This window comes from Daphnia carinata, chromosome 6, assembly GCF_022539665.2.
Source record: "Daphnia carinata strain CSIRO-1 chromosome 6, CSIRO_AGI_Dcar_HiC_V3, whole genome shotgun sequence".
Taxonomy (NCBI): Eukaryota; Metazoa; Arthropoda; class Branchiopoda; order Diplostraca; family Daphniidae; genus Daphnia; species Daphnia carinata.
Window position 1 is genome coordinate 3,588,066 of NC_081336.1, and position 25,663 is coordinate 3,613,728.

The 25,663-nt window shown below is 39.6% G+C and overlaps 7 protein-coding genes and 1 pseudogene across 8 annotated transcripts in view; 3 read left to right on the top strand and 5 right to left on the bottom strand.

Moving 5' to 3' along the window:
* The window catches only part of LOC130689809 (cyclin-dependent kinase 1-like), a 96,545-nt gene that overhangs the window by 1,920 nt on the left and 68,962 nt on the right, over positions 1-25,663 (bottom strand). The window lies entirely within an intron of this gene.
* Positions 124-1,754, bottom strand: LOC130689810 (GATA zinc finger domain-containing protein 1-like). The gene is made up of 3 exons (XM_057512751.2): positions 1,268-1,754; positions 755-1,004; positions 124-699 (listed from the first exon to the last, which is right to left on the bottom strand). Exons 1-3 carry the CDS (start codon positions 1,685-1,687, stop codon positions 536-538), a joined length of 834 nt encoding a protein of 277 aa, XP_057368734.1. The 5' UTR covers positions 1,688-1,754; the 3' UTR covers positions 124-535.
* Positions 1,822-4,542, top strand: LOC130689855 (F-box/LRR-repeat protein 4-like). Its single transcript, XM_057512794.2, has 12 exons — positions 1,822-1,965; positions 2,030-2,193; positions 2,264-2,348; positions 2,415-2,610; positions 2,685-2,943; positions 3,018-3,143; positions 3,210-3,334; positions 3,402-3,511; positions 3,577-3,738; positions 3,806-3,980; positions 4,053-4,241; positions 4,311-4,542. The coding sequence occupies exons 1-12, from the start codon at positions 1,959-1,961 to the stop codon at positions 4,447-4,449; spliced, it is 1,737 nt and encodes a 578-aa protein (XP_057368777.1). The 5' UTR covers positions 1,822-1,958; the 3' UTR covers positions 4,450-4,542.
* On the top strand, positions 6,745-8,644 carry LOC130689890 (uncharacterized). The gene is made up of 3 exons (XM_057512832.1): positions 6,745-6,843; positions 6,924-7,031; positions 7,098-8,644. Exons 1-3 carry the CDS (start codon positions 6,838-6,840, stop codon positions 8,373-8,375), a joined length of 1,392 nt encoding a protein of 463 aa, XP_057368815.1. The 5' UTR covers positions 6,745-6,837; the 3' UTR covers positions 8,376-8,644.
* On the bottom strand, positions 8,555-10,667 carry LOC130689889 (uncharacterized; annotated as a pseudogene).
* Positions 11,579-13,804, bottom strand: LOC132088031 (uncharacterized). The gene is made up of 2 exons (XM_059495592.1): positions 13,187-13,804; positions 11,579-13,105 (listed from the first exon to the last, which is right to left on the bottom strand). The coding sequence occupies exons 1-2, from the start codon at positions 13,802-13,804 to the stop codon at positions 11,873-11,875; spliced, it is 1,851 nt and encodes a 616-aa protein (XP_059351575.1). The 3' UTR covers positions 11,579-11,872.
* On the bottom strand, positions 16,521-20,767 carry LOC130689882 (uncharacterized). 2 transcript variants are annotated; one of them, XM_057512817.2, is made up of 3 exons: positions 20,613-20,767; positions 18,181-19,161; positions 16,521-18,103 (listed from the first exon to the last, which is right to left on the bottom strand). In XM_057512817.2, exons 2-3 carry the CDS (start codon positions 19,129-19,131, stop codon positions 16,724-16,726), a joined length of 2,331 nt encoding a protein of 776 aa, XP_057368800.1. In that variant the 5' UTR covers positions 19,132-19,161; positions 20,613-20,767; the 3' UTR covers positions 16,521-16,723. The 2 variants fall into 2 exon arrangements, with proteins under 2 accessions (XP_057368800.1, XP_057368799.1); XM_057512816.2 differs by lacking the exon at positions 20,613-20,767 and adding an exon at positions 19,515-20,130.
* LOC130689894 (uncharacterized) lies at positions 22,611-24,601 on the top strand. Its single transcript, XM_059495570.1, is given in 3 exon segments — positions 22,611-22,684; positions 22,900-23,002; positions 23,069-24,601. A coding segment is annotated over 1 exon segment (1,275 nt). The 5' UTR covers positions 22,611-22,684; positions 22,900-23,002; positions 23,069-23,071; the 3' UTR covers positions 24,347-24,601.

The following is a 25,663-nucleotide window of genomic DNA, read 5'->3' on the forward strand; positions in this document are numbered from 1 at the left end:
ACTACACTTTTAACTTTATATCTATGCCATTGTCCTAAAATTACAACAACAAAAAAAGAAAAGATTTTCACAAATTTCCGCTAACACAATTTTCGTATTATAATACCAAATGACGTTAAGAATAATTGAACGGGGAAAATACATAAATAGCATGAAATATTTTAACCCAACGCAGGGCTATTAGTTCAAATGGAATTCTGTAAAGCCAAAATGTAACACGCACATTAGGAATCTTTAATTTTTTTCCACGTTTGGCTCTCTAGATTATAGAAGTCTTGATAATCATGTTTACAGCCTCTAAACTGAAGTAAAGAAATAAAGCAATACATTTCGAACAACGAAATTCATTCTCCATCTAATTTCAATGAAGTAGTGCAGAATACAGGGGTAAAAAAATTCTTAGGAATCTAAGAAACCGAATGGCATTGTTTTAAAATTGAGTACGTGAATAACATTCAGAGGCCGAAGAAGGCAGTAAGCTGTTAATGGTTTCTTTTCTGAAACAGAATTCTGTTTTTTTTTAATGCTATATCCATCAAGAATGAATAGTTCTGCGAACGGCACCCATGCTTGTCCAAATATAACCTGCATCTTTCTCATTGGACACTCGAATGTTTTCGTCCAACTTGAAATATTCATTTGGAGCGTGCATTACGAAATCTAAATAGTCCAATTTGCGCGGCAACTCTTCTTCGGGGCCTAAACGAGGTTTTCAGATTTTGCTTCACGGAATATAAGAAATGCATTTACATACCTAAGATGTATGTTAGTGGATCAAATCCATGATCTGGGGGTGGTGAACTTTGGGTTGGAATCAGCCATGTTAACACCGCACTTTTTTCACAAAACTGGTCTTGCAGAAGGCCACGAATCTGGGCATAATAAACACCGTCATCTTCGTCTGTTACTGATACTATATCCCCCACTTGGTAATAAATGTCATGATGAAAAAGATGACCACTTGTAAAAGAGGTTGAAACTACAGTTGGAGCTTTTGATGGTAGCTAAGGAAAAAAAAATGTATAATTATAGATAACTTAATGATCCATACACAGATTGCTTGTAACTTTAATTTACACGAAACTTTGAACAAACCAATTTGCACCAAAACTGATGGGTAATGTTAACCTAAAGAGCTAAATTATTTTTGGATTTATATGCCTTCAAAAATGCCTCAAAAGGATAGTTCTGTGCATCAAAGCCTCACAAAAAGATATGTTCAAAGTTTCTCATTGTAGAACACCTCATATACATCTGCAAAGTTTACCTGCTTTTTGAAAACAGCACGACGTCCTCGTCCTTTACCAACTGTTGCTTTGCTTGCAGTTCCTAGTTTTTTGCTTCTTCCTCGTGTCTTTTTTGTTCCTGTTCGTCCCCCTCTAACATTTAAAGTTGTATTTCCTGACCTTGTACCAGGCCCAAACTCATTGCGTGGTTTTACATCATCAGCAGGTTCATCAGCAATAGAATCATCAACTTCAATGGTTTCAACGTAAACATCTTCTTCATGAAACTTTATTTCCGGAGAAGACGCCTTTTCAACAGGCGCAGTTTCCGTTTTCACGAGTACCGTCATTTTACCTAAAAAACAGTCATTGCAAACTGTGTTTCCTTCGACTGTTTTTTGCCAAATTTCTGACACACTTGTGTCACATTTGAAACAAGCCGGTTTTAGTCCCAAAGGCATGGTTAAATTGACGACGTAAACTAATACAGAGATCGCACAAAAAGTCAAAAACCGAGTTGTAACTTTATTTACACAGCAGAAGTGTTTGAAGCAATATTTTCAATTGCAGCGTTGCATTTGTTTACCTGAATCCTAGCAGCCTTCTTTTTCATCTTGTTTATTCAGATTTTTCTTTTTATGTTAGTAAACATATCATATTTGAGTACTAGGTACAAGTTTGCGGTCAAGATTCATGAATTCATAAGCTACACATTCTGATTCTGAAAAATTCATGTTGAGTAAGGATTAAACCAAGAATATATTGACGGTGTTACATCCACTTTATTCTCAAATTTTCATCAGACAACCAGCAAGGTTTAGTTTTCATCGAGCAGCATGCCAGCAGGGTGACATGTTACAGTTCACAGTATGGACATGTAACAGGAGTTTCATACACAGCCAATAATTTGGTTGGTCCTCCCTCTAGATTCCCAGCTTATGGTGATTTTCCAGAAACTTATGTTCCGGTACTTCTATCTGGATTAATACAGCTTGAACCAAAGACTGGAACTGGCATTAACTTTTTTTTTTCCTTAGAGAACATATGGGTGTTGGTGGAAAGAATCATCAAACATTGTTAAAGGGAAAAATGAGGTTGACCAAACAGGAGAGGATTTTATTGGTATAAAAATTTTTGTATTTTTATTTGTTTTGTTTTTTTGAAAACATTTATATAGCTTACATATAGATGTCCAATTCCCAAAGCCGGTATATCCTTACTGTGTAAATGTATATGAAACATATAATTCTGGTTGTGTAAGACGGCTTTGGGCAGGTGATGGCCAAGGAAACTGGAAACTCTTTCATGAACATCCTATGAAAAAATCACTAAAACAGTCACAAATATTTTCTCCTGAACCCCATCATTTACCATTTCTGACTAGGTAACTGAAAAAGAATTATCAAATTGGTACCTTATGCACCTCAGACACTTATGTTTGTATTTTGTACTGTTCAGCCTTATTAGGATCGAAATCGATAGCAGTTTTGCCGACTATTATCCCGAGGTCGATGCCGTCCTTTTAGTGGGTACGGAAACCTATCCTGCTCCTGAGGAGTCGCTGAAGTTGAGTGTGTTAGGGCTATATGCCAAAGTTGTTGGATTGGGACTTCATCATCTAGTGCCTGGCTTCAATACCCTAGAAAGCATACAGCGACTTTGTCTTACCGACAAACTACCCCAAAACGCAAGTGTTTGCCATCTGAGCAATCTACCTGTAAGTTAGAATTCCTCCACTGGCTGCATGCCGGTGAAAAATTTTACGTTGTTTTACAAGTTTTTATCGTTCAGGAGGAGATATTACGTGTTATTCTAGCGCTTTTGGATCTTCGCAGTTTGTGTTCGTTAGCGTGCGCTTCTTCTTTGTTCAACAAAATCTGCAAGGATTCTGTGCTCTTTACCTCAGTGAATTTAAAAGTACCAATAAATTCTTTCACTCTATTGACAGATCAAGTTTTTTTAGTTTTTTTTATTAACTTTTAGCCCTATTGGTATTGTGTCAATCTCCCAGCATTGAAATGGTTGGGAGTTCGTAGTCAGTGTTTGCAGTACTTGGATCTGTCGTGGTGCGGAAGCTATGGAAAATTTAGTTCATCTGATTTTTCGTGGTATGTCGCTATTAAAATTTGGCTTCCATTCAGATCCCAATGTAAATAGTGTATGTTTGTGTCTTAGGTTCATGAAACAATATGGAAAACGGTTACGAATTTTACGCCTAGAGAATTGCAGTTTTCTAAATAACGAAGCTCTTTATTCGATTTCCACCTCAAGTCCTTATTTACAAGGTTGTATGAAATCCCTATTCTGCTTCTATCCAACACAAAAAATAATAATTTGTTTTAATTGCTAGAATTGAACTTGCGGGGTTGTCGCCATTTAGAATCGACTGCGTTTTGGCACTTGGGAAAGTTACATATGATGGAAAGACTTATTTTGGACAGCACACAAATTGAATTACCTACGCTGCTAGTCAGCTTGCAGTCCATGGCATCACTTTCTCATCTGTCGCTTGGTCGTTCATCGTCTTTTCAACAGCTGTGCTTCGCCTACTGATAAACCATATTTTGTTTCTAGCGCAGGTGGTTGCCAAAACCTTTCTCTTTTGGGATCATTGGATGAAATAAGTCGTTGGCTAAATCGCCACCGACCAGGCATTGTATCTCTCGATTTCTGGAGAAGTGGTCATCTCTCCAACCATGGAATGGAAGCTCTTATAGGACTTGAGCATTTGAGAGAACTTGATATCGGCTGGTGGTATGTGGATTGAGGAACATAATCAGGACACGGTTAATTTTGTCCTATTCCGATTTGCATGATCTGTTTCAGTGGTCTACCGCCCAATGGTAACTGGATATCCCAATTAGCAAATCGCTGTCGGTCGCTAGAGAAATTATTTCTTACCGCAGCGAGAATCGTTAAAGACGCTGATTTGGTAGCTATCGCGCAATATTGCCCAAATTTAAAACAACTGGATGTGCTAGGAAATAGCTACATAACGTGGGAAGGATGTAACAGGTTAATGAAATGCTTTATCCGCTTCGCTTAGCATTAATTTCTAAGTATTTCCCTTTTTGTTTAACATAGAGTACTTGACAAATGTCGGAAGCTGCGGCTACTGGATGTTAGCTACTGCTGTCAGATTGAAGCGGTACACGTCGCGAATTGGAGAAGAACTCATCCTAATGTTAGCATCAAACGCATTTTTGTTAACGAAGAAGATTAGCGTGAAAGATGGTTTTCAAAATTTAGTTCTAATCAAGTGAAACCATGTTTGTGAGTTTTGCCAATTACATCTTGCACCTGTTATGAATGAAAGTCAACTGAATCATTACAACTGGCATTGTATTAAACGAAGTTTAACATTTCTTTTGAAATGCGACTACGAAAAAATAATTTGCAATTAGCAAAACACCCCCAAAATATGAACGACTAGTCAAACACTGACAAACAGGTTCCATTTCAAAACTGTCTATTAATTCGTTAGCGTACTGACAGAATTTCTGTTCGTCTATGTGGTACAATAAAGCCGTTGCTTTTGAACACATTTATCGAGTTGCGGTTTGAGCGATGAAGCAAGTGAGTAGAGATCGTTTAGAAGCGAAAAAGTGCCATTGAGGAGAAATTGAAAAAAAAAAAAATATAATAATAACCCTTCTAACAGTGGTAACAATGGTAGGCTTGGGAGTAGCGCACCAATGCACCTGCTTGGCTTCAGTACAGGACGTGCCTATTAACAACTGAAAAGAAAGGAGACTTTCTCCAATTGGCAAGAAAGCAACGTTTATCTTCTACATTTCCCAAATTTCACAGCGCTCGAATATAAAACAGGAATTGCTGCCGCGATGTTGTATCTATCCAACATTTAATCTCCTCGTAATGCTTGGACACGTTTGCCAATAGGTTTCTAATATCCCACTGACGTCATAAACGGCAGGTTTCAACAGGAAACAAAGCAGTGATTAAACGACGTGGAGAAAGGCTGTTGGAAGAAAGTAGGAATTTTTCTGTGCTCAATCAAATTGAAATAAAGTTTGTTCCTTAAAGGAGGATATAGTAATACGACTGTGAACACAACAGAATATCTTTTTTTGGGGAGGGGGATTACGATCTGGGACTGGGAACTGTTCCCTGGGTTATGATGGCCAGAGCATACGTTACCAGTGATACGGAACGATATTTATTTACTGAATGAGCGAAAGTTATTTGCAGATAAACTTACTAAATTATCCTTTTTGGTATATTTTATTTATGTTTGCTTTCGTCGGAACATGCACAGACGAGGGCTTATCATCGATTCACAGCGGGGGTACGTTATTGCCTTATACTACATGCAGCTTTCTTGTGCAACATTTATCCTGCTCAACATAACCGTATTTCTTATACATTAGCCTTATGACGTCACTTTCCTACGTTGATATTTTGGCGATTTTTCCTCGAGAATTCATTTTCTTTTATGGTGGGTTTATCTACAACCTAAATTGCGCAATAGGAATATTGCAAAGCATAAAAACCTGGCCGGAAGAAAGCTTTAACCTACTCCAGAAATGTCAATAGTAAACCAGATTGAAACTCATTAAATTTAATGTTAAATCGATTACGGTCGCAACAATGTCATAGCAGGAAATCGTTTTATTAAACTTAAAAATCCAAGGACGATTTCAGTAAATTATGTTCCACCCGTTTACGCTTTGCATCCCGTGGCGTTGTGGCATGCTAACGTGATCTACGAGTTTAACAGCAGTCTACTTATATTGCAATAAAGAAAGTATCATTTGAATTATAGTTTGATGACGAGAGATTCTTCATTCCCACCGTCTATTAATAAAGCCCAATTTTCGGCGTCAAATGAGTTCGCCATCCGATCTATAACTCCGCTCTTCCGTACTATAAAATTATGGGCCACCAGCACATCTACCGGCCATACTTTTCCGATCTCTAGCTATCCTATATTACAGAGGAAAGTCATATATTGCGCGCCTGGTTTAACAAAACGCAACCGCCGTAAATTGGATTATTCGCATAGACTATTTAGCAAATAATCACTCGCCAGCACGGCCACGGTAAACATACGTTAATACCAGTTTGTACTAGCATTATTAGATCTGGAGATCTCCACGCTGTTATTGCTGTGTAAATGACATAATTGGGAGCTGTTGGACATTTGGGTTAATTGAAAAAAACACTGACGCGTGCTGGATACAGAATGAATGGGAGTTTTCTCCGGCAGCTCAACGCCGGCGTTCCATGAACAACCGAGACGAAATAAAAAAAAAAATGTGTGAGAGTATATCAGCATGTGACTACCGAGTTAAAACATTGAGGAGAAAATTTAAAAACTCTTTGTTTTCCTTACAGAGCACGCGATTTTCTGGCCGCGTGAAAGCGAAAAAAAAGTAGGAAAAAAAAGAGAAAAATTCCAAAAGAAATGCACGGAGGATGTTTGGTCTTCTCTCACTGGTCAGTTTCTTGTTCCCACCTGCGGCGGCTATTTGGAGAACATATAAGGCTCCATGTTCCTCCTGTTTTTCGTTCCATTCCTGCCGCGTTTTCAATATAGTTACAGTGTTGTAGGTGGTAGCGGATTTGTACTACCACAAACTAATATAGAAAAATGAAGGTAAATTCGAATGAAAATCTTCATCGACTCTTTTTACAGCGGTATAAAGAAATCAATTTTTGTGTTCCTCAAATTTATAGGTGTTTTGCATATTGGTCGCCATCGTAATGGTGAGTGAAGTAGCTGCTAGAAGAGCTGCAACGAGACAAGCGTCCCCTGATGAATACCAACCCGAGTCGAAAGCTTACGTAAGTAGTTACACTCATTTTATTTTTCATATTCTGAAAAATAATTAATCTTGTCACGGGTAACAGGGAATGCCTTACAACTTTGGCTATTCGGTTTATCATCCCCCCTCTTACAATGACTACGGTCATCAAGAGACAAGCGATGGCAAACGAGTTGATGGCGAGTATCGTGTTGCACTTCCCGACGGCCGCACGCAAATCGTGACTTACTATGTCGAAGGTGACAGTGGTTTCCAAGCCAAGGTCCGTTATGAACCTACCGTAAATGGGCCACCACCCAGCACACCCTATGAAGGTCCCGAACCGCATCACGAAGCCAGGCGACCGGCTTATGCACCTGTACATGAACCGAGAAGACCGCACTATCCTCCACCTTACGAGCCACAAAGACCTCTTTATTCTCCACCGCAAGAATCTCTTTACCGTCCAAAGGAACCTGAGTATCCACCTGCACATTTACACAAGAAGCCGTTTTACGTAGAGACGCCAACGGAATCAAGTGAAGTTCCTGTTGATGAAGAAGAACCTTCCACCGTTTCCCCACCGGTTATCGAAGAACCGAAATCCGAACCGGAACCAATCAGTGAAGGCCGCCGGCCTCACGATGGCTATTCTGAAAACCCTTCTGCTAAACCTTATACCAGACCAAACCCATACCCACAGGGCTACGTTCCTTACGCTCAACGTGAACACCCTCAACCTCACGATGGCTATTCTCCCAAGTTGTACAAACAATTTCAAGGAGACTACGGTAGGAGAATCCAGCCTCATGATGGTTATTCTCCTAAACCTTACAATGAGCGTAAGGAAGAATATACACCTAATTTACCTCACGATGGCTACTCACCCAAGCTGTACAACGAGCCCAAAGAAGCATATCCTACTAAACCTTACAGACACGAAGGTTATCCCGCTACCTCCTATGAAGGCTCCACACCTAAACCTTATCCACCCAGGATTGCTGAAGATTATCCTCCTCGCCGTTTACCTCACAGCGGTTACACGAAGTCAAATGAAGTTAGTGAAGAACAACAGCCAACGAGACCGTCCCATCCGCGTTACCACGACGGTTACCTCGAAAGACATCCTCATCGAGAATTGAAGCCAAGTGTTGAAGTTGGAGAAAGAAAACCTCATACGGGTTATCCCGACGACGGCGTGACTCACGCCGGTCGTCCTACCAGTGAGAAACGAAGGCGTAGCCAATCACCGAGGAAAGTACGCCAACGTTACGTGCAAACAAATTTGCGTAGAGTTCAAGATGTTAGGGAGAGGCAACCAAGCCAGCGTCGGTTGGTCCGAATGGCAGTACAACCTTATCACGCTGCAATGACTAGACAATAATGAGGCTCGTTTTTTCAGTTCCTATTACACCAGACAGAGGTGCAGGACACCAACACTGGTCATTTTTCGTTTTCTAAATATTTCATTAAAGTTTTAACCTTTTTCATAGCTTCAGTTTACTTTCGTTTTACAATTCGTTACGATGACAGTATGTGAACAGTAACAGTGTTAAAGCAGACTTGTTTCTTAGCATTGTTTTATTTTGGTTGTTGAATTTTCTACATAAACATGCACCTCTCAATCAATACATTTTTCGATTAATTACATAATTCAATTTACATAATTCGATTAAGGCGATGGTTTCTCTGTCTTTCGCGAGTCTTCCATTTTCATGAGGTGCGCTTGAATGGTGGTTTCTAGGCTCTGTATAGTGATCTGTGGACATTCTTGGCTCTCAATACTTCTTTGGTGAGTTGCAGCGATTTGGTCGGCATTTTAGACAACTCAGCAAAAAACGATTGAAAATTTTGCATTACTTTACGCCATTCGATTGGAGACAAACGATCACCTGGTATCTTATTCGAGGCATAGACTACCCAGTTGTTAAATTCTTGATGACAGGGCTTGTTATTGGAATCCATTTGTCAAGGAAGATTAGCTATCTTAATAGCTGCTAATACAGGAGGTTGCCTTCCATCCGCAAAAGTGACCAAGAAGCGAACGTTTTCTCCGATGTCTTTACCAAAAATGGACAGTACCGAATTGAAGATGTACGTCTGAGAGCTCGTAAGGCGAGCCAGCGAAGCCTGCACTACAAAGCCAACTGTGTCCAATGCCTACCATAATAATGAAAAATAAATCCAAAGTGAAAGAATCATAAATAAAAATTTTGTAAATAATAACGAGACTATACATGAATGCCATTTTCGTGTTCAAAGAATTGTTTGATGGGCGAAGTGATTTGTTTGTCACGCTGGATACCTTGGGTATCACCGAATCCAGGAGCGTCAACAATCGTCAGAGAACACGGAATGAGGAAACCATTTCTGTAATGGATGTCATAAGCCGTAACTTCACTGGTCTGGCTAAAAGCTTGAGATGTCACGTCTTCATCGATAAGTATGAAACGAAAAGGATCCTCCCATCGAATGCCTAATACATAATTGATCATGGCATTGATCATGGTGGTCTTGCCTGAACCAGTGGCACCCAGCAGAAGAATGGTTTTGCATAGCTTGCTTCCGGAAGGATCTGGCTCACCGAAGGAGAATCGCCTGACGATGGAAGACGCTCCGGAGAAAATTGATGATCGTTTCAACGGCAACTTGTACACAGGCATGCAGTTAACGTATTTCATACTGCTACATTCGTTTTTTATTTCCATTGGTAGTCTGATCTTGTCAGTGCTTGATGCAATTTTGGGATCCAAATCATTCGTGTTGCTCATTAATACTTGTGGTTTTTCTAACTGTGTTGGTGGTGCGCGTTCTACTGCTTGGGTTGCGGATGGCAAAACTGATGCAACACCGAGCTCTGCTTTGAGCTTCCTGATCGCATTGGGTGGGACATGGCTCGTTAAGGCGTCTCCATTTTCCAATTCATCTTTGACATCGTCCACGTCCAGTAAGTTGTTGGCGACTAGCATATAACTAAAGGCGTCCAGTCTATGTTTTTTCAGAATTTTCATCAATTCAGGGGACAACAAGTGAACAGCTGAATCCTTGAGGAAGGGCATAGCGCTGGACACAGCAGACGTCCCTTCCTTTACGATGTTGAAATAGATGTTGATTATTTCACTCATGTTGGCTTGCGAGTCTTTCATGAGGCGCTCTAGGCGCTGAACTTCCTTATCTACGTCCATTTTTCTTTTTTTGTGTCACCTTACGCCAATCTGAAAATAGCAAAAATGCACAGCGTAACTTAATAATAAATAAATAACTTCGCTCTAACCGGCTTGATAGGTTACATCTCTTAGCCAAACCTTTATGTAATGTATATAGTAATTTTTAACCAACTTGTTTTACCTAACTCTTTCCTGTGATAATCTCTAGTGGAAAATCGACAGACATTTTTCTATTGCAAATTCGTTTGCTTATGCACAAAACTTAACTATTATCTACTGTACATAGCCACATAATACTGCATCATTCCTTGTGCTACCTAATCATAATACAGTTTCTGTATTGCAACAAAAAAAGAGGCTAGGGATCAATAAACATTGAATAATTATTCCTATTGACTGAAATGTTGAATACAGTGAAGAACTAATAAGGTTAGTTTGCAGGAACTTTTATGGTCGCAATAGCAAGAACCATATTGCGAAGACACAATATTGAGTCAACGAGGAGTAACGTCTAATGGTGATGACAATATTCAACGGGCACTGATATAGTTTGATGGGGTTATTTATCTTTGTGTTATCAAACGTTATCCAGGTTGTATTTGTGGGGCATTCGTGTCAGCGTACTGTACGTCAGTGTGTTTATATTGACTGTTATCCAGAGCAAGCAAACATTTCGAGATAAACTTTGGAGTTGATTATTAAAGTCGATCGAGTTCTTTTCACCATGTATACCTTGTCAAAGTTGGACTGTAATAAAGGAGCGTAACGATACGTCCAGAGAGAAAAAATCGCGAATAAAAACTAAATAGGGCCCTATCTAATGATGTTACCAAAGCAAGTATGCATAACTAGACTACATGGAGGTGTTGCTTGCGAATTTAAGAAAAGAATTCTTTTCAACATCGTGAAATGCAAATTGCCTCGTTGCTTCAAAAAGATATTGCGAAACGAAAGCATAAACTGGGAGGTGAGTAGGTAGCTGTTCAAAACAACGATAAAACTCATAGCGACTATAAGGAAAAAACAGCATATTTGTAAAAAAAAAACCTAAAACACGATATTGGAACTGTTCTCGTTACACCAAACGAGCCAACTGAGTTTCTAGAATATTTAAACTAAGGAATGGGCCGGAAACTAAAGGAAAACCGAAAGTCCCATAGATGCAATAGCTCACCGAGTTTGCACTCTGTTGCGTGTTATACTTTATTTGCTTGTTACCTTGGAGTTTCCTGTTCTATAGTTTGGGCACGGCACCCATACACAATCGAATGAACTGCTAAGAATTAGTTAGCTATCGACATAATCTGATTCATCAAATTAAACCCGCCATAAACAAGCGTGTTTTGATCCGTGACATAAACTAAAGGCAAAATAACTAAATTTCTAGTTGGTAGGGTGCATAAAAAAGACAACACAGAGATTGCTTTTAACTGATGAATTTATTCAATCTTGTATTTAACCCCCTGTACCCATTTAAAAATCGATAACCGTTACAAAGTAAGATAAAAATTACACTTCCGAATATTTAGCAAGCGCATTTGAAAGCCAAATTGCGGTGATAATTCATAAAATGATTACTTGAACTATAAAAATAAAAAAAACTTTAATGGTTAACTGGAAAAGATATCTTTCTTGCTTCAATATTTCCTCGTAAGCTTGTATGTTCTAGTTAGTTTTTGTACTGCTTGGCTAAATCACCGCCATCCGTTACGTCTTACGGGAGCTCAGCCGTTCTCTTTAGATCTTCCAAACTTTTAATTCTCTCCTCGTGTCCAGATTTTTTATTTTTTTTCTCGTCTTTGATCATCAGGTTAATATATTCGGGAGCGGATAGCGGAGATGCATCACACAGTTCTATCTCTTTTAAATAATTTAAGTAGCTTCTACTCTTATCTATTATTTCAATGATATCTGATTTCAGCTTCGCCGCCTCTCCTTGCAAGGCATCCTTTAGTTCTTCCGCATTTAGAGTCTTTTCCTTTGCGTCATCGTACTTCTTGCGAATTTCATGAAATGTGCGAGTTTCGTCTTCTTGAACGTATTCCCATCTAGTGAGTTCGTATGAGTGGTGTTCCTTGGCGCAGCGTTTAGGGCACATCTGGCACTCATTACCATACCTTGAGGCGACCACTGCACCAACACACACTAGACTCGCTACTGGTACGACATTGTTAGCAATAAACCTAAAAATCTCCTCCTTTGCAATGAACTCAAAGAAACCTCCGCTAGCTTTCACAGCCATTCCGACACTTGCAGAGCCACCGGTTACCAGAGCCATTTTTATTGGTTCCCAGAATGCAGGAGAGGGCATCCATGAATTTGGGTAGCAACGACGACACGTTACTTTGCAAATAGTGCAATTCAATGCTTTCTCATTCGTTTTGAGCTCAATCTGTTTCTTCTTGCGTACTTTCACAGTGATTTCAAAGTCCTTATTAGCGTTAACATGTTCTTTGTTCGAGGCGATGATTTCCTCGATCTTTCGTAATTCTTCCATTTTCATGAGGTGCGCTTGGATGGTGGTTTCAAAGTCCTGCATAGTGTTACGGAAGTTTTCTTGGCTATTCAGTACTTTTTTTGTTAGTTCGAGCGATGTGATCGGCATTTTGGATAACTCAGCAAAAAACGATTGAAAATTTTGCATTGCATTGTCCCATTCGATTGGGGACAAACGATCTCCTGATCTCTGATTCGAGACATACATTGCACGGTTGTTAAAAACCTGGTGGCAAGGCTCCCCATTGGAGTCCAGTAGACAAGGAAGCTTAGCCTCCCTAATTGCCGCTAAGACAGGAGGTTGCCCTCCATCAGCGAAAGTGGCCAAGAAGCGAACATTTTTTTCGATGTCTTTGCCAAAAATGGACAATACCGTATTGAAGATATACGTCTGAGAGCTCGTAAGACGAGCCAGCGAAGAGTGCACTACAAAGCCAACTGCGTCCAATGCCTATAATAATAAAAAAATACAAATAAAAAATTAAAAAAAAAAACATAAAAAAATATTTTGTAAATAACAATGACACAATACCTGAATGCCATTTTCGTGTTCAAAAAATTGTTTGATGGCCGAAGTGATTTCTTCGTCCCTCTTGATACCTTGGGTATCACCGAATCCAGGAGTGTCAATAATAGTCAGAGAAAAAGAAATTTGGAAACCATTTCTGTGATGGATGTCATAAGCCGTAACTTCACTGGTCTGGCTAAAAGCTTGAGTTTTCGTTTCTTTTTCATCAACAAGAATAAAACGGAAAGGATCCTCCCATTGAACGCCTAGTACATAATTGATCATGGCATTGATCATGGTGGTTTTTCCTGAACCGGTGGCACCCATCAGAAGAATGGTTTTGCATGGCTTGCTTCCGGAAGGATCTGGCTCACCAAAGGAGAATCGCCTAACGATGGAAGGCGCTCCGGGGAAGTTTGGCAATTTTTTTAACGGTAACTCGTACACATTCATGCCATTTTCTATTCGCATATTGGTACATTGGTTTTTGATTTTTATTGCTAGCCTGTTCTCGTCAGAAAGTGGTGCAGCTTCCTGATCCAAAGGAATTGCGATGCCCGCTGGTTCTTGCTGCTGATCTGGTATTACGGCTGCAACTCCAAGGGCCATACATAGACGCTCGATTTGCTCATAAATGTCCATTTTCCACCTAAACACAGCCTGAAATAGTCCGAAAAAACATTTTTTACTAGGATTTCATTAAAAGAAACAGTCGTCTAAGTAGGATACATCTCTTGTTGAACACTACAAAAACGTCTTTTAAAACGATTCCGTTTTACCTTGCCATTTCCTTTGAAAATCTGTAAAATGTTTTAAACAATGCTTTTGCCCTGTTTTAAATTTTCACTTATGTTAAAAAAACTTGCTGTAAAACTCTGATCTAAACATAGCCACATTTACCACGCTAAAATATATCTCATACTTCCTATTCATTATGCTGCTGAAGTGCCTGTACTGCCACAGGCAAAAGAAGCTAAGAATTAATCATTATTTGCATCATTAGAATGTTAAAAATAACTGACTTGTTTAATACATACTAAAACGACCGCAATAGCAAGAACAATGGCGCATACGGAAACCGTCAAGACTCACAGGTCAGATTTAATAGTAGGACGATATTGTTCTAAATTTGCTGTTATATAGATAATTTAACGCCAAATTTTCATGGTTTTCCCGTACTAGGTTATCTTCCTTTAATTTTTTTTAAAGGCGTACATGTGGGGTAATCACGCGTCAGAGATCACCAGTAAATATATTGGCAGTTATACCCAGAACAAGACCCTTGTGAAAAGTTGTTGGGTTGTTTGATAAAAGTTGTGGGAGTTCGTGGTTAAAGTACTGTACATGGAGTTTTTTCATCGCGTAGCTTACCCATGTGAGAAAAAAGTAAAAGCGTGATGGAAGAAATACTGGAGAATAAAAGCAAAATCGTGCCATCTGCACTGATGGGATAAAGAAAAATAAACCTTCGTACGTGCACTTGTTGTTTGCGAACTTGAATCAAGTGAAGGAAAAAAATTCTATTCGACATGTTGAATCATAATTTGTCTCGATTGCCTTCCAAGGGATAGCGGGACAAAAGTATAAACTGGGAGGTTGGGGGGGGGGGGGGGGCTGGGGACAAAAAATAAATTGCTATTTCCATTTCATTGATCATTGTCGTTATTTATGTGTTATTTGAAGTAATTTTCAACAGTAATTTGCTGGGGCTTAGCACATAACTAAAGGCTTCTAGCCCATAATTTTTCAAGATGTGTTGAGGATGAAACAGTGCTTGAACGCATCAGAACTTCCATCGTTTGTTGTGCAGTAATAGATTATTTTGATTATTTCACTCAAGTTGGCTTATGAGTCTTTCATGAGACTCATTATGCGTTGAACTTCCTTTTCTACGCCCTTATTTTTTTTCTTTTCAACTTAACCCAACCTGGAAATAGCCAAAAATGTACGGCTGAAACTTATATATAATATGCATAATGAATAAATAACTTAGCTGTAATCGTATTAATAGGTTACATCTCTTAGCCAAAACCGTATGTATCGTAAAAAGTACCTTTTAATCAATTTCTTTTTTCTTATCCTTTCCTATGATAAACTCTTGAGGAAATAAACGACAGAAAGTTTTCCTATTGCGAATCCGTTTGCTTATGCACAAAACTTAACCATTTTCTATATAGCCACATGTCACTAAATCATATCTTGTGCTGCCTATTTATAATGCAGTTCCTGTACTGCAGCAGGAAAAAGAGGCTAGGGACAATAAACATTTGGTACTATTAACTGACCTGTTGGATGCAGTGAAAAAATAATAGGGGTATTTGCAGAAACCAATATGGATTCATGGTCGCAATAGCACGAACGATATTGTGCAGACACCACCAATCAACGGGGAGTAGCCTATAGTCTAACAGAGGATGACAATGTCGAAAGGCTGCTGGCATAGTTTTTGTGGGACTCATTATCTTGGTGGTTTTTATCAAAATCGTATTCGTGAGAGATTTGCGCAAGCGCACTTTACGTCAGTGAGTTGATATCAGCAGTTATCTAGAGCAAGCACACATTTCGAGATAAACTTTGGAGTTGATTATTAAAGTCGATCGAGCTCTTTTCACCATGTACCTTGTCAAAGTGCGACTGTAATAAAGGAGCGTAACGAAACGTCCAGAGAGAAAAACTCGCGAATAAAAACTAAATAGGGCCCTATCTAATGATGTTACCAAAGCAAGTATGCATAACTAGACTACATGGAGGTGTTGCTTGCGAATTTAAGAAAAGAATTCTTTTCAACATCGTGAAATGCAAATTGCCTCGTTGCTTCAAAAAGATATTGCGAAACGAAAGCATAAAATGGGAGGTGAGTAGGTAGCTGTTCAAAACAACGATAAAACTCAAAGCGACTATAAGGAAAAAACAGCATATTTGTAAAAAAAAAAAAAAAACCTAAAAAACGATTTTGGAACTATTCTCGTTACTCCAAACGAGCCAACTGAGTTTCTAGAATATTTAAACTAAGGAATGGGCCGGAAACTAAAGGAAAACCGAAAGTCCCATAGATGCAATAGCTCACCGAGTTTGCTCTCTGTTGCGTGTTATACTTTATTTGCTTGTTACCTTGGAGTTTCCTGTTCTATAGTTTGGGCACGGCACCCATACACAATCGAATGAACTGCTAAGAATTAGTTAGCTATCGACATAATCTGATTCATCAAATTAAACCCGCCATAAACAAGCGTGTAGGGATCCGTGACATAAACTAAAGGCAAAATAACTAAATTTCTAGTTGGTAGGGTGCATAAAAAAGACAACACAGAGATTGCTTTTAACTGATGAATTTATTCAATCTTGTATTTAACCCCTGTACCCATTTAAAAATCGATAACCGTTACAAAGTAAGATAAAAATTACACTTCCGAATATTTAGCAAGCGCATTTGAAAGCCAAATTGCGGTGATAATTCATAAAATGATTACTTGAACTATAAAAATAAAAAAAACTTTAATGGTTAACTGGAAAAGATATCTTCCTTGCTTCAATATTTCCTCGTAAGCTTGTATGTTCTAGTTAGTTTTTGTACTGCTTGGCTAAATCACCGCCATCCATTACGTCTTTCGGGAGCTCAGCCGTTCTCTTTATATCTTCCAAACTTTTAATTCTCTCCTCGTGTCCAGATTTTTTCTTTTTTTTCTCGTGTTCGATCATCAAGTTAATATATGCGGGAGCGGATAGCGGAGATGCACCATACAGTGCTATCTCATTTAAAGAATTTAAGCATTTTCTACTCTTATCCATCACTTCAATGATATCTGATTTCAGCTGCGCCGCCTCTCCTTGCAAGGCATTCTTTAGTTCTTCCGCATTTAGAGTCTTTTCCTTTGCGTCATCGTACTTCTTGCGAATTTCATGAAATGTGCGAGTTTCGTCTTCTTGAACGTATTCCCATTTAGTGGGTTCGTATGAGTGGTGTTTCCTGGCGCAGCGTCCAGGGCACACCTGGCACTTATTACCATACATTGAGGCGACCGCTACAGCAGCATACACTACACACGCTGCACCCGCTGCAACCGTTACACCCGCTGCACCCGCTGCAACCGCTCCACCCGCTGTAACCGCTGCAACCGCTGAAACCACTACACCCACTCCAATGGCGGCTTTGGCAGCAAGACGCCTACGATTCTCATCATTTGCAATAAACTCAAAGAGACCTCTGCCAACTTTCATAGAAGTCCGCAAGGAAAACGCAGGAATAGCAATTCCGGCACCTGCAGAGTCTTTTACTGGGGTCCAGAATGCAGGACAGGGCATCAATGAATTTGGGTAGCAAGGACAATGGCACGTTACTTTGCAATTAGTGCAATTCAATGCTTTCTCATTCGTTTTGAGCTCAATCTGTTTCTTCTTGGGTACTTTCACAGTGATTTCAAAGTCCTTATTAGCGTTAACGTAGTCTTTGTTCAAGGCGATTTTTTCCTCGATCTCCCGTAATTCTTCCATTTTCATGAGGTGCGCTTGGATGGTGGTTTTCAAGAACTGAATAGTGTTACGGTAGATTTCTCGGAACTCCAATACATCTTTTGTTAGTTTGAGCGATTTGATAGGCATTTCACATAGCTCGGTAAAAAACAATTGAAAATTTTTCATTGCGTCGTTCCAATCGAGAGGAGAACGTTGATCACCTGGTATCTGATTCGAGACGTAGACTACCCCGTTGTTAAAACTTTGGTAACAGGGCTCCTTGTTGGAGTCCAATCGGCAAGGAAGATTAGCTATCTTAATAGCTGCTAAGACAGAAGGTTGCCATCCATCCGCAAAAGTGACCAAGAAGCGAACGTTTTCTCCGATATCTTTACCAAAAATGGACAGTACCGAATTGAAGATGTACGTCTGAGAGCTCGTAAGGCGAGCCAGCGCAGACTGCACTACAAAGCCAACTGTGTCCAATGCCTACCATAATAATGAAAAATAAATCAAAAGTGAAAGAATCATAAATAAAAATTTTGTAAATAATAACGAGACTATACTTGAATGCCATTTTCGTGTTCAAAGAATTGTTTGATGGCCGAAGTGATTTGTTTGTCACGCTCGATACCTTGGGTATCACCGAATCCAGGAGTGTCAACAATCGTCAGAGAAAAAGGAATGCGGAAACCATTTCTGTAATGGATGTCGTAAGCTGTAATCTCACTGGTCTGGCTTAAAGCCTGGTTCGTTGTTCCGTCTTCATCGATAAGCATAAAACGAAAAGGGTCCTCCCATTGAACGCCCAGAAAGTAATTGACCATGGCATTGATCAAGGTCGTCTTGCCAGAACCGGTGGCCCCCATCAAAAGAATGGTTTTGCATCCCTTGCTTCCGAAAGGATCTGGCTCACCGAAGGAGAATCGCCTGACGATGAAAGACGCTCCGGAGAAAACTGATGATCGTTTCAACGGCAACTTGTACACAGACATGCCGTTAACGTTTTTCATACTGCTACATTCGTTTTTGATTTCTATTGGTAGTCTGGTCTGGTCAGTGTTTGATGCAGTTATGTGATCCAAATCATTCGTGTTGCTCATTAATACTTGTGGATTTTCTAACTGTGTTGGTGGTGCGCGTTCCACTGCTTGGGTTGCGGATGGCAAAACTGATGCAACACCGAGCTCTGCTTTGAGCTTCCTGATCGCATTGGTTGGGACATGGCTCGTTAAGGCGTCTCCTTTTTCCAATTCATCTTTGACATCGTCCACGTCCAGTAAGTTGTTGGCGACTAGTATATAACTAAAGGCGTCCAGTCTATGTTTTTTCAGAATTTCCATCAATTCAGGGGACAACAAGCGAACAGCTGTATCCTTGAGGAAGGGCATAGCGCTGGACACAGTAGACGTCCCTTCCTTTACGATGTTAAAATAGATGTTGATTATTTCACTCATGTTGGCTTGCGAGTCTTTCATGAGGCGCTCTAGGCGCTGAACTTCCTTATCTACGTCCATTTTTCTTTTTTTTTGCCACCTTAAGCCAATCTGAAAATAGAAAAAATGCACAGCGTTACTTAATAATAAATAAATAACTTCGCTCTAACCGGCTTGATAGGTTACATCTCTTAGCCAAACCTTTATGTAATGTATATAGTAATTTTTAATCTACTTGTTTTACCTAACTCTTTCCTGTGATAATCTCTAGTGGAAAATCGACAGACATTTTTCTATTGTAAATTCGTTTGCTTATGCACAAAACTTAACTATTATCTACTGTACATAGCCACATAATACTGCATCATTCCTTGTGCTACCTTATCATAATACAGTTTCTGTATTGCAACAAAAAAAGAGGCTAGGGATCAATAAACATTGAATAATTATTCCTATTGACTGACCTGTTGAATACAGTGAAGAACTAATAAGGTTAGTTTGCAGGAACTTATATGGTCGCAATAGCAAGAACCATGTTGCGAAGACACAATATGGAGTCAACGAGGAGTAAAGTCTAATGGTGATGACAATATTCAACGGGCACTGATATAGTTTCATGGGGTTATTTATCTTTGTGTTATCAAACGTTATCCAGGTCGTATTTGTGGGGCATTCGTGTCAGCGTACTGTACGTCAGTGTGTTTATATTGACTGTTATCCAGAGCAAGCAAACATTTCGAGATAAACTTTGGAGTTGATTATTAAAGTCGATCGAGCTCTTTTCACCATGTACCTTGTCAAAGTGCGACTGTAATAAAGGAGCGTAACGATACGTCCAGAGAAAAAAACTCGCGAATAAAAACTAAATAGGGCCCCATCTAATGATGGTACCAAAGCAAGTATGCATAACTAGACTACAGCATGGAGGTGTTGCTTGCGAATTTAAGAAAAGAATTCTTTTCAACATCGTGAAATGCAAATTGCCTCGTTGTTTCAAAAAGATATTGCGAAACGAAAGCATAAACTAGGAGGTGAGTAGGTAGCTGTTCAAAACAACGATAAAACTGAAAGCGATAAGGTCTCTGTTTGATAAGGAAAAAACAGCATATTTGTAAAAAAAAAAAAAAAACCTAAAAAACGATTTTGGAACTGTTCTCGTTACTCCAAACGCTGGACACAGCAGACGTCCCTTCCTTTACGATGTTGAAATAGATTTTGATTATTTCACTGTTGTTGGCTTGAGCGTCTTTCATAAGGTCGTTTAGACGTTGCACTTCCTTGTCTACTTCCATTGTTACCTAGAGACAGCCAGAAAATAGCCAAAAAAAGACTTATACCGTTTGCTCGTAAAGTACGTATAATGCGAGAAAAAGGCTGAAGTTTTTCGTATTGCGAACCGTTTAACTTGCGTCTGTAAAAAGCTTAACTATTGCCTACATGCCACTTATCACTAAAAGCTTATATCTTGTCCTATGCCTATTCATTATGAAGTGTCTGTTCAAGCGAAACATACAAGTGATCAATAATTATTTGTATCATTAGAATGTAAACTGATAACTAACCAGTTGAATATCGTGGAAAAGTAAGGTTAGTTTACAGAAACTAACATGGCCGCAACAGCAGAAGCGAAATAGTACACAGACACCGGCAAACAATGGCGACCAACGGACAATATCCTAAGGCTACAATAAGGGTTTTTGTGAAGTTTATCGTGTGTTCGTTATCAAAAGCCGTATTCGGAGGTTACTGCGACAGAGTATGACGAGTTAGTGCGTAAATATCTTGGTTGTTACCCAGGCAACCGTGAAATCCTTGATAAAAGTTGGAGTGGGTGATTAAAGTTGTTGTAGAGTTCTTTGTGCCATTTACCTTGTCTGTGTTGGAAAGAAGCAAAGGAGCGTAACGGTGCGTCCTGGAGAACAAGTGGCGAATAAAAACAATATCGGGCCGTCTGTATTGATTATTGAAGACAAATATACTTTGGTACCTGCACTTGTGCTTGCGAACTTGAATCAAGTGAAGGAGAAAGGAATTCTATTCGACATCTTGAATCGTATTTTGTCTCAATCAGTTTCCAAGAGCTAGTGAGACAAAAGTATAGCCTGGGGGGGAGGGGGGGTTGGATTTTGGTAGATGAAAGCTGTTCGAATCGAATACACGGGAACAATTATCGCGAATACTGGAGAAGTAGGCATACAAAGAGATGTCCAACTAAACGACTGGAACTGTTAGCGAAAAATAAATTGCTGTTTTTTATTTCATTGACCAATGTCCTTGTTAGTGTGTTAATTGAAAGAGATATTGATGTACGACTATTCATATGGAAACGGTGAGCCCGATACATTATTACGGAGGATTTCTTATTGCAATGTCATTAGAAAGCTAAATTTCTTCAACCAAAGCAAGCAGTATGCACGCACGTAGAATACATGGGCGTGTTGCTTGCGTACTTAAGAAGGAATTCTTTTCGACATCGTGAAATACAAATTGTCTCAGTTGCTTTAATAAGATTTTGTGAGCCAAACGCGTAGACTGGGATGTGGGTAGGCATAAGCTGTTCAAATAAAATGACGGTAGCTTTCATCGCGATTATAGGAAGACACAGCATATTTAAAAAAAACCTGACTAAACGATTGTCGCACTGTTCTCACTGTATCAAATGAGCCGATTGAGTTTCTAGAATTCTTAAACTACGGAACGGCCCGGAAACTAAAAGAAAGCCGAATTTCTCACAGATGCAATAGTATGTCGAGTTTTCTCTTTTTTGCGTGTTGTACTTCATTTGCTTGTTGCGCATTGACCGATGAACAGTTGTTCATTTTAAACAACTATTCATACGTACATCTTTCAACGAGAAAAGCATAAAAGGCGACATTTTCTTTTATTATCTCAACTGGTTTGATAAGCAACTGAAATAGTAAGTGCTTCTGTTATCTGCGATATGTTGTGCGCAAGAGAACTAAGCTTGTTAACTTATTCCTATAGAGTGAAACATCTCTTTGAAACGAACGGAAAAGAATTGAGAAATTCGACGCAATGCATAAAGATAATAGAAACCAGCTTTCAGGTGTATTCAATTAAATTGCACACATTTGACAATTGCCTTTCACCTCCAAACATGCAATTCTGATTTCCGGCCTTCAGGAATCATAGACGATTCAGTTCAGAAAACGAATGTCAATATAAAATGAAACAGACAGTGGAAGCAAATCAGTTGACGAGCTCATCCTTTTTGGCAACACATCCGCAAACATGAACGTAACACAGCTAAGATGAAGCTCAAGAAAGAAAAGGTGCGAGAGTATATCGGCATGTGACTACCGAGTTAAAACATTGAGGAGAAAATTTAAGAACTCTTTGTTTTCCTTACGGCGCACACGGTTTTCTGGCCGCTCGAAAGCGAAATAAATGAATGAAAGAAAAGAGAAAAATTCCGAAAGCAATGCACGGTGAATGTTTGGTCTTCTCTCACTGGTCAGTTTCGTGTTCCCACCTGTGGTGGCTATTTGGAGAAATATAAAGCTCAATGTTCCTCCTGTTTCTCGTTCCCAATCCTACCACGTTTTCAATATAGTTACAGTGATGCAAGTGGTATTGGATTTGTACCATCACAAACTCATATAGAAAGATAAAGGTAAATCCATGTTCCTCCTGTTTTTCCCTGTTCCTCCTGTTCCAATCCTACCTTGTTTTCAACTTAATTACAGTTTTACAAGTGGTTTTGGATTTGCACCATCACAAACTCAAATAAAAAAATGAAGGTAAATTCGAATGAAAATCTTCATCGACCCTTTTACAATAGTATAAAGAAATCAATTTTTTGGTCCTCAATGGCCGGCAATTTTACAGGTGTTTTGCATGTTGGTCGCCAGTGGTGAGTGAAGTAGCTGCTAGAAGAGCTGCAACGAGACAAGCGTCACCTGACGAATACCAACCCGAGTCGAAGGCTTACGTGAGTATCTACACTCATTTCGCTTTTCAAATTCCGAATTACAATTAATTTTTTCACTGATAACAGGGAATGCCATACAACTTCGACTATTCGGTTTATTATCCTTCATCTTTTTATGACCACCGTCAGCAAGAGACGAGCGATGTTAAATCAGTTGATGGCGAGTATCGTGTCGCACTTCCCGACGGCCGCACGCAAATCGTGACTTACTATGTCGAAGGTGACAGTGGTTTCCAAGCCAAGGTCCGTTATGAACCTACCGTGAATGGGCCACCACCCAGCACACCCTACGAAGGTCCCGAACCGCATCACGAAGCCAGGCGGCCGACTTATGCACCTGTACATGAACCGAGAAGACCGCACTATCCTCCACCTTACGAGCCATAAAGACCCCATTATCCTCCACCGCAAGAATCTCTTTACCGTCCAAAGGAACCTGAGCATCCACCTGCACACTTACACAAGAAGCCGCTTTACGTCGAGACGCCAACGGATTCAAGTGAAGCTCCTGTTGATGAAGAAGAACCTTCCACCGTTTCCCCACCGGTTATCGGAGAACCGAAATCCGAACCGGAACCAATCAGTGAAGGACGCAGGCCTCACGATGGCTATTCAGAAAACCCTGCTGCTAAACCTTATACCAGACCGAACCCATATCCACAGGGCTACGTTCCTTACGCTCAACGTGAACACCCTCAACCTCACGATGGCTATTCTCCCAAGTTGTACAAACAATTTCAAGGAGACTACGGTAGGAGAATCCAGCCTCATGATGGTTATTCTCCTAAACCTTACAACGAGCGTAAGGAAGAATATACACCTAATCTACCTCACGATGGCTACTCACCCAAGCTGTACAACGAGCCGAAAGAAGCCTATCCCACTAAACCTTACAGACACGAAGGTTATCCCGCTACTCCCTATGATGGCTCCACACCTAAACCTCATCCACCCAGGATTGCTGAAGATTATCCTCCTCGTCGTTTACCTCACAGCGGTTACACGAAGTCAAATGACGTTAGTGAAGAACAAGAGCCAACGAGACCGTCCCATCCGCGTTACCACGATGGTTACATTGAAAGGCATCCTCATCAGGAATTGAAGCAAAGTGTTGAAGTTGGAGAAAGAAAACCTCATACGGGTTATCCCGACAATGGCGTGACTGATGCCGGTCGTCCTACCAGAGAGAAACGAAGGCGTAGCCAATCACCCAGGAAAGTACGCCAACGTTACATGCAAACAAATTTGCGTAGAGTTCAAGATGTTGGGGATAGGCAACCAAGCCAGCGTCGATTGGTCCGAATGGCAGTACAACCATATCGCGCTGCAATGACTAGACAATAAATGAGTTTCGTTTTTTCAGTTTCAATAACACCAGACAGAGGTGCAGGACACCAACGCTGGTCATTTTTCGTTTTCTAAATATTTCATTGAAGTTTTAACATTTTCCATAGTTCCAGTTTACTTTCGTTTTACAATTCGTTATGTTGACAGTATGTGAACAGTAACCGTGTTAAAGCACAATTGTTTCTTGGCAATGTTTTATTTTGGTTGTTGAATTTCTACATGCACGTGCACCTGTCAATCAATACATTTTTCACAGCAAACTTAATTTTTTCATACTTAAATAAATGTCGTATAACTCTGAGGAAATCTATGGACGATAAGAACCTGGGAAAGTATGTGCAAGCTTTCTATGCTGAAAAATTTCTCCAAAGAAAACCATACAGTTGCTCCAGATACTAGTTCGACTAAAGATAATCGTTGTCATAGTGTGTTTTTGTTTTTTATTACTTTTAATGTTTCTTTTTCAGCTAGGGAGGCCATGTTAGTCTACGTTGTTTTACGAGCCTTTAAAAATTAAAATGGTGAAAATAGAAAGTACCGGAACTGGGTGAATTCGAGCCGGAACGAACGAATTTGTTGAAGCGCGCTGGCCAAACGCCTTACATGCAAACTAATTACCATGTTTCATCAGTTGTCTAATTTCGAGACATAGACCACAAAGCATTGATATAAATCATGGGTTCGTTTTATTGATAATAAAATGTAGGATTATCCATGATTGTTTATTATTTGCCTAAATATTTTTTGAAGCGTGACAACTCATGCATTGTTTCACTTTCCCGCGGTTGTGAATAATGTCGATTAATTTGGATCTTGCGAAGCATAAAATTTCGAGAATAGCTCTTGTTATTGAAAAAAATTTAATTTCCCAATCACAATGCGATGTGTTCTTTGTATTATAAACGAATTGCTCTCACTCTCTGCTGTTGTCTAAGCAGCTCGAATAATATTTAAAATTCGATTCGTATCAGTATGGCAAGCTTCAATTTGCGCATTACGTCCCATGATTAGAAAATATTTTCGTTTCCATTTCAGTTCCAATGTGTCCGGTTCTTCCTGTGTTTCAAGAAGTTGTTGACAGCTACAGCGATGGGCCACATGGAAGTAAGGTAATAACATTTACGAAAGAATGTATTAGAGCTTTGGAAAATTATGTTGCCATAATTTATGTATCATGCATTACTTCATAATTAATTCAGCAAGGAGTTCGCGCCCAGCTGTATCGCATCGCTTTTACTCCAACAATAATTTTGATACGGTCCAGCAGTTTCCAGCAGAGCTGCAATTTCGGCTAGATTTGTCGATACCTCTTTT

Bases quoted from the DNA above. Each gene is read 5' to 3' on its own strand.
- LOC130689810 (XM_057512751.2), bottom strand. From the start codon at position 1,687: ATGCCTTTGGGACTAAAACCGGCTTGTTTCAAATGTGACACAAGTGTG. The intron at 1,005-1,267 runs GTAAACTTTGCA...TTTTTTCCTTAG, and splicing joins GTGCTGTTTTCAAAAAGCAG to CTACCATCAAAAGCTCCAAC. The intron at 700-754 runs GTATGTAAATGC...AACCTCGTTTAG, and splicing joins TCCACTAACATACATCTTAG to GCCCCGAAGAAGAGTTGCCG.
- LOC130689855 (XM_057512794.2), top strand. The intron at 2,349-2,414 runs GTATAAAAATTT...GCTTACATATAG, and splicing joins AACAGGAGAGGATTTTATTG to ATGTCCAATTCCCAAAGCCG. The intron at 4,242-4,310 runs GTTAATGAAATG...TGTTTAACATAG, and splicing joins ACGTGGGAAGGATGTAACAG to AGTACTTGACAAATGTCGGA.
- LOC130689890 (XM_057512832.1), top strand. The intron at 7,032-7,097 runs GTAAGTAGTTAC...CACGGGTAACAG, and splicing joins AACCCGAGTCGAAAGCTTAC to GGAATGCCTTACAACTTTGG.
- LOC132088031 (XM_059495592.1), bottom strand. From the start codon at position 13,804: ATGGACATTTATGAGCAAATCGAGCGTCTATGTATGGCCCTTGGAGTT. The intron at 13,106-13,186 runs GTATTGTGTCAT...TTATTATTATAG, and splicing joins AACACGAAAATGGCATTCAG to GCATTGGACGCAGTTGGCTT.
- LOC130689882 (XM_057512817.2), bottom strand. From the start codon at position 19,131: ATGGACGTAGATAAGGAAGTTCAGCGCCTAGAGCGCCTCATGAAAGAC. The intron at 18,104-18,180 runs GTATAGTCTCGT...TTATTATGGTAG, and splicing joins AACACGAAAATGGCATTCAA to GCATTGGACACAGTTGGCTT.